Here is a 7,549-nt window from a genome sequence, read left to right on the forward strand (position 1 = left end):
ATCATTTCAAAATAGGTCATTGATTTATGCAACATAAATTTTTTTAGAAAAATATACAATAATACAATAATAAATACTATTTTAAAATTCGAAGCAGCAGTATAAAATTTCTCAATATATGCATAGTACTATTTCTTTTATCGAAAAATTCTGGGGGTGCTCTGCATATTATACAGAGTCTGGGAACCGCACGCCACTGGTATTACAAGAAACTAATTTTATTAAAAATAATCTAAAAATTACATTGTATTGTAAATTCACCCTAATAATAAACAATTTTATGTTATTCTGTAATTTCTTTGACATTAATTTAAATGTACAGAATATGTTCGATATTAATTCTTGAAAGTCCTTATCATATTGATGTTTGTAAATTCATCCATACAAATATTCATTAAACTCCATGTTTAAAAATGATATCTAATGTAAGCAGTGTGTAAAAAATCTATTTGAAATATTTATTTTTTCTTAGTGAATGTGTTTAAAATATTGTTAGTTAGGTATTTCAATATACAATGTAGTGTTAAGTCAATATTCGAATAACTATTTGAAATACTTGGTGTTCTTTATTCAAATTCAATATCATGAAAAATAATATATTACCTATTAGTAATTTATTGTTAAATTAATGAAAGAATCATGGTAGGTTTATAACACCCATTGTAAATAACTTATTATAATATTTAAATTTTATTTTCACATTTTTACGTAGCTATCTAATAAAATATATTAATAAAATTAATTCAGGTGCTGAGAACGGAATGAATACACCTGCACAGGTGACCAAATTGAGTACATCGACTTCAAAGTTGAACAATATGCAATTGTAAATTCTACATACATAGCTGTTTTCAACATTCCGTAAATGAGGTGTTCTCAAATGATCTTATACTACTATTCAATGAAAAAATATTTATATTTCTTTAATGTATGTTTTGGTGTTTGAAAGAGGACAGGTTAGGCTAAAACATTCAAATTATACATGCAGCCCTTGACTTTTGCACATAATTGGTTCCTGAAAATGTGACTGCGTGAAAGCGCACAGTTTTTGCATTATCAACAAAAATCTAAATTTTAAGAAATGTATGTAATAGCGAATTGTGCGAAAGTAGAACGTTCGAAAGTCGATGGCCGCCTGTATACAGCTGATTTTATACACAGACAGGATATGTTGGGAATATTTCATAAAAAGCAGTTATTCCTAATTTGAATTATTATGTCAGTTGTACTCGTTTAATTACTCAGCACCTTAATTATACCTAATTTCAGTAGAACCCCAAAAGTGTTGCATAGCATATTCCATTAAATTTATTATCCTAGATGTGATAAATATACTCTAGTAAACATTTACATGTTTTACGTTGTTCCAATTTCTTAAATAATTAAGCAGACATATTATAATATTATGTTTTTCAAAGTGTACAACATACTATGTATGTAGATATGGTAGACTTTGGCCAGAAATGTTACGCTTTGTCAATGTAGTGCAGTAGTGAAGTAGGTCAGAGAACGCCGGGTCCACGACTGATGACAGTGAGCTCCAGAATATTTTGAAAATTGCAATTCTGCCACACAATTTCAAATCTTATTAATACCGAAATTATGTCTTTGTAATTTTTCACTTGGATAAAATCATCAGATCCTAGCACTATTTCATTACCACTATAACACTGATACAGTGTGCTAAAGCATGCCATGCATATACATTTAGACACCGTTGCGTGAAGATGATGACATTATGTTATTAATATTATTATCTATAATCACATTAATGGGTTAATTATATCCTTTTTAATCCCACTTTTAGTAAAAAGTAAATTATCTCGTTCGCTCCAAAGTCACCTGTCAAAGAACCTGCGATCCATAGTTTCAGAGATGGCGCTCTACTTACTAGATCAACATGCACCTATAAGGACAGAGTTTATTATAAATTTGACTAAGCCTACCATTGTATTAATTTATAAAGCATGATATTTTAATATTATTATAATATTGTATAAAAACAGATTCAAATTTTCAAATCCCAAATTCTTTCAAAAATTTTTCTCAATTTTTTTCAGCTATAATTTTTATTTTAAATTACACAAAACAAAATAAGCATTTATTTGAAGATTACAACGTCTGGTTTGCCTCAAAGTTGCTAGTAGATAACGTAAACAAACAAGATTAGTAAAAAAAACCACGTCATATGGTATTTTTATCGACATTTAAAAAAATAATGTAGGTACCTACCTACCTAAATTATTTTATGAACACTCTTTTCATAGATAATATACGTATTCTTTTCTCTGGATCCCTTCACAACCTGAATATTATTGTTGCATCCAAGATCCACTGAATGGGAAATGTTGGTGTACATTATTAATTATTGACAATTTAGTATCAATGCCAATTTGGTAGAAATAATGCAATATCGGGGTGCATCTCAGCCTCCTAAAATTTATCCTGTATTTTTCCCAGGGAAAGAAGTTTGCAATTTTAACCATTGAGACATCTATGACTCAATAATGCAAGCAAGATTAATATCAAAATAATTCAACCTCATATCAATATTCCGTAACTTTTGACAATTGTGAATTAATTGCTTTGTGACCCTAAACTGTAAATTATAGATTTCTAACTGATAGAGGTAAAAGACAATTAAACTGACTTCTAAGGCCGAGAACAGATATTCACGTAATGACATCAGAATATTTCATATACATAACTAATTTACATAATAATAATATGACAGATTTGCAAGTAGACTAATTCACATTCGCATGTCGATATGTACCTTCTTACACCTTAAAATTAGACTTCCAATATAAAAAAGGCAAACGTTTACGTTTTGACATAATGGCATGACAAATTCAGTTTTTTTTTTATTTTAAATCACAAGGGTTTACTGACCTTGATTAACCACAACCTTTTCGTAAAAACTTCACAGGCTTGTTGCAAGAATTATTATTATTAACTGTAGTGGCTACAATGTTGTGCATATTTCAGTTTTTTGCTGCATATGTCCCAAAAGTAATTAGGTACCGAAGACCATTTTGTTTTATATTAATGTATTATAAATGATTCCATCTAAATATTTTAAAAACTACTACTTTCTCTGACTATTAATTGTTCTACCAATATACCAGCAAGGGAAACAAATTTCCAGCTGTCTCGTATTATGTTTCTGCAGTATTTGGTATATTTAAAAACCATAGAAATATTCATAATTGTTTATTCTTTTTGTACGATTATTTTGCATTTGATGGTGTATTTTGTATTCCCCATATAAATATTATATCAATGTTACATTGTTCTCTATTAAATATGAAACAATCTGTGGGAGCCTATACGCTTAAAATGTCGACATAAGACAATTCAATAATAAAGAATAAATCAAATGAATTTTATTCATGTGGTCTGAAATAAAACGACTTAGTAATGCTGGTCATTGTAATAATTTAAATTATAATAAAGAATCATTTACTTGATGTTAAAAATGTGGTTTTATTTTCATAAATATTCAGAGAGCAGCTACTTACTTAATTATCTGCCAAATTCTAGACGCAGCTGTGGCGACATAACGTTGGGTATCATGGAATAATCAGAGATGTTTTGCCAGAAATATAAATTTAGCTTTATAACATTTACAACTGCCAAAAATCTACACCTCTTTCCGACTTCCTCTAGAAAACCATCTTAAACTTTTGTTTTTATTTTTAATATACAGACCGTGTCTACATCAGTTGGAAACATTTTAATTACACCAGTGGGTCTATTCTATACTTATCGAACACTAAATTGATAAATAGTATCAAACTTAGGGTAGGTTTGTATCAAAATATTAGCACTTATTGTAACAATTACACGAAGCCGGTTTTTATTGTTGCAATAAGTGCGATATTTTAACAGCAGCAAGATAGGTGCTGTTAAAATATAGCACTTATTGCAACAATAAAAACCGGCTTCGTGTAATTGTTACAATAAGTGCTAATATTTTGATACAAACCTACCCTAAGTTTGATAATATTTTTCACTTTATCACTTTAGCGGTCGATAAGCATAGAATAGACCCACAGATATCACAAAAGCCAATAAAATAAAACAATACATATCAAGGTTAACAATGATTCACCTAACACAAAACAGAATATTTTAGTTTATATGTAAATAATTAATTTACTATACACCTCGCAGTCCAATGCACAAGGCACTGATTTCTCATCCATGGACTCCGGTATTGATTCCCAGTGCAGTCACAATACATTTGTGATTTTCTATATATACATAGCTATACATATCACATTAGTGAGGTTCAATAGTTTAGACACAAAACATACAAAGAGATATAGCCGAAAGGGTACCAAAACAAAGGAAAATAGTGCAATAGGCTTCATGTAAGTATACTCAACAATAGCCGTAATAATAATCACATTAGCCCTGTAATTTTCCTGCCTACAAAAATAAATCTTATTTGGAAACGTCATAGTTAAATTATTGATCCACTATACTAGTCATTGGGCTATATGACTGTATTACTAAAAAAAAGAAGAAACTAAATAATTTTAAACTCATCAGTCTAACTATAAACAATACAAAAAGAAATACTTCAGCTATTTATACTTGCCGAATATATTGTGGTCTGTAATATCTAGTCTTTTCTTAGCCAGGAATGCATCCAGTGTTACCAACAGCATCTAGAGAAGGAATCTAAAACAAAAACAAAAAGTACCTACCTAATTGAGTTAATAATGGCGACTGTTTTATACAATTACTGACTTGTGAATTGGCATTCCATTACAACATTCAATGGGAGATCTCCAATAAATGAAACCCTGGTAAAAAAAAATCTCCCGGCTCTTCAAAACAGGACAATACCGGGAATCCCACATGCCGGAATGATTCTTATCTTGAATTGAAGGATTCTCAGCCAATTAGGTAATAAGTGGTAATAAAAAAAACTCGAAATCGTTAGCGCCTCTTTAACCCACTGTTGACTTTAGAAAAAATAATTTAGTTATTAAATTTTGTGCTCAATATCTTCTAATATCAATAGCCATTACCCTGACAGATTGCTGTTTAAATGACCCTTTTTAATTAATTACACAATTTTAATCGATTATTTCAATGCATTATTTTTAAAATTGAATGGCAGAAAAAATGCTACTTAAATTTTAATGTTTAACGGCGCAGAGCCATTGAGTATAAACCCGGATAAACTATATCACCCACATAACCAAAACTACGTTATATTTTTAATGCCACAGAATTATTTATGGGCACACCATGTTTGGTATTCTTCATGAATAAATTTATTATTCCAAGGTACCCATGTTCGAATTAACGCGGAAAACGTCACCATTGCGCGAACTGTTATACCGACATTGCAGTAAAGTTACAAAAAAAATCACCAGGTGCTGCACGCAGCCAGTCTGATATCGGAACGCCGCACCCGACCCTCGCTGTGCGACTGGAAATTTCCATGACCGAGCTGCTGGCGAATTTGACCCTATTTGTCACCGTACCCAAAGGCCATATTCGCTTGGAATTTACAATCTCCAGATATCACACCTACACTGACAAAGTATGAGTTGTGATTTTTTACACACCTACACACTGACACTAAACTTAGCAAACTGCAATTTCTTTCAAATATGAAAGTGGGAAAATCAGTTAACAAAATGAATACACCGGATTCTCGATTCACATCTTTATTGTTTAGGAAGTACAGTTGAAAATATAGTAGTTTGAAAAACTATAACAATCGTTTTCTTATACAAAAAGACAAATACCTCACTACTTACGAATGGAATGACATCATAGGGCACTGTCAAACTAAATAAATGCAAAATATTTTCAGTTACTTAGATGAGAGTTAAATCAACCGCGGCACATCGAGAAAAAATATCGGGAGGGGAGACTTGTTCGGCGCAGTGGTTAATTGGTAAATAATTATTATAAAACAATAAAATTACAGTTGGCCACTGTCCGCGACCACGATCTTCTTCGACGTTTTACCGGGTTGAGAGCCGTACCCTTCGAGTTCCTTAACGACATCCATCCCTTCGACGACCTCGCCGAACACTACGTGCTTCTTGTCCAACCAAGTGGTCTTGGCGGTGGTAATGAAGAACTGTGATCCGTTCGTGTTGGGGCCCGCGTTGGCCATCGACATGACGCCGGGGCCGGTGTGCTTGAGGCGGAAGTTCTCGTCTTCGAATTTGTTTCCGTAGATTGACTTTCCTCCGGTGCCGTTGTGGTTCGTGAAGTCTCCCCCTTGGCACATGAAATTGGGAATGACCCTGTGGAAGGTTGATCCCTTGTAGCCGAAACCTTTCTCGCCGGTGCAGAGAGCGCGGAAGTTTTCAGCGGTCTTCGGCACGACGTCCGATCTCAGCTGAAAATCAAAAGAAAAAAAACCATATTACATTCTTTCCGGAAGGTTTAGGAACGCCGGCTAGGAGACGCCGATGATATCGAATATAGCGTTGATGCGAGCAACAATTGGCTGTTGATTCTCGAAATAACACTTCACAGAGCGCAATCACTGCATTGCGTTCGTTTATAATTAAATTTAGAACACAATGACAAGTAAAATATAGAAACCGGCTTCCATAAAACAAAGCGTGGCCGGTGAAACGGGCGAGGCATATTATTAGCGGAATACTGCACAACTTTTAATAAATATTATTGAATTACCTCCATGACGATTCTGCCGACGGGGGCCCCGTCCGCTGTCATATCAAAAAATACACGAGGTAAAGCCATTTTACTAGAAAAATCACGTATTGATGTGACACCGCACGAATACCGGCTCCCGACACCAATGGCGAGTGAGCTCTGGGAGGAGGCGAACCGCGCTTGACGGAAAACGAACGCGAGAGCCATTTCACAGGAAGTGACGATACTACTCGAATCAAACTAAGTACACTCAACAAATATTTTAACCGATTATATAACGATACACTGAAGATTTTACTTCAACTTATTTAAATATTTTTATAATCTTAACACATAAATTAACATCATTTAAGATTCAAATATAATTTCATAAATAATTGTTAATTCATCAACATAGTGTCCAAGCCTACTACTACCAAATTCAAAGTATTTTTAGTGGGAAATTTATTTCGAACTACCTACCATAAAGTTATTAAGCACTTATTATTTTATAATAACACTAAAATTATATTGTACAATACAAAATAATGTATTATTCTTATATCACCTTGATTTAAATATGAATTTTAGATTAACTATGTAAATATTATGATTTTAGATTATTAGTCGTTAATCATTCTGTATTACACAACTTTGAAGGAGAGTTTACTGAACCCAAATCAGGAAAAATACTTTTAGCACGTCATTTCATTTTGAGAGGTTTTGTGAAATTAAATTTTATCATACTCTTCGTACATTATATTAATTAGTTTTGAATACCTAAGTATCTCACCATGGATTTCAAAAAAACTAATCGTTCCTCAATCTCATTCACTGGACACGCAAACCAGGGGTTTGTGAACGTCAGTATCTTTTGCGCGTGGATCACCTCAAGACCACGGTATAAAAT

The 7,549-nt window shown here is 32.5% G+C and overlaps 1 protein-coding gene across 1 annotated transcript; it reads right to left on the reverse strand.

Moving 5' to 3' along the window:
- Nucleotides 1-5,674: 5,674 nt before the first annotated feature.
- On the reverse strand, nucleotides 5,675-6,862 carry LOC147078989 (peptidyl-prolyl cis-trans isomerase). The gene is made up of 2 exons (XM_085952214.1): nucleotides 6,679-6,862; nucleotides 5,675-6,376 (listed from the first exon to the last, which is right to left on the reverse strand). The coding sequence occupies exons 1-2, from the start codon at nucleotides 6,745-6,747 to the stop codon at nucleotides 5,951-5,953; spliced, it is 495 nt and encodes a 164-aa protein (XP_085808340.1). The 5' UTR covers nucleotides 6,748-6,862; the 3' UTR covers nucleotides 5,675-5,950.
- Nucleotides 6,863-7,549: the final 687 nt, after the last annotated feature.

This window comes from Rhyacophila brunnea, unplaced genomic scaffold (genome assembly GCF_057557595.1).
Source record: "Rhyacophila brunnea isolate RB1 unplaced genomic scaffold, BYU_Rbru_1.0 scaffold_10, whole genome shotgun sequence".
NCBI lineage: Eukaryota > Metazoa > Arthropoda > Insecta > Trichoptera > Rhyacophilidae > Rhyacophila > Rhyacophila brunnea.

Bases quoted from the DNA above. Each gene is read 5' to 3' on its own strand.
- LOC147078989 (XM_085952214.1), bottom strand. From the start codon at position 6,747: ATGGCTTTACCTCGTGTATTTTTTGATATGACAGCGGACGGGGCCCCC. The intron at 6,377-6,678 runs GTAATTCAATAA...TTTGATTTTCAG, and splicing joins TCGGCAGAATCGTCATGGAG to CTGAGATCGGACGTCGTGCC.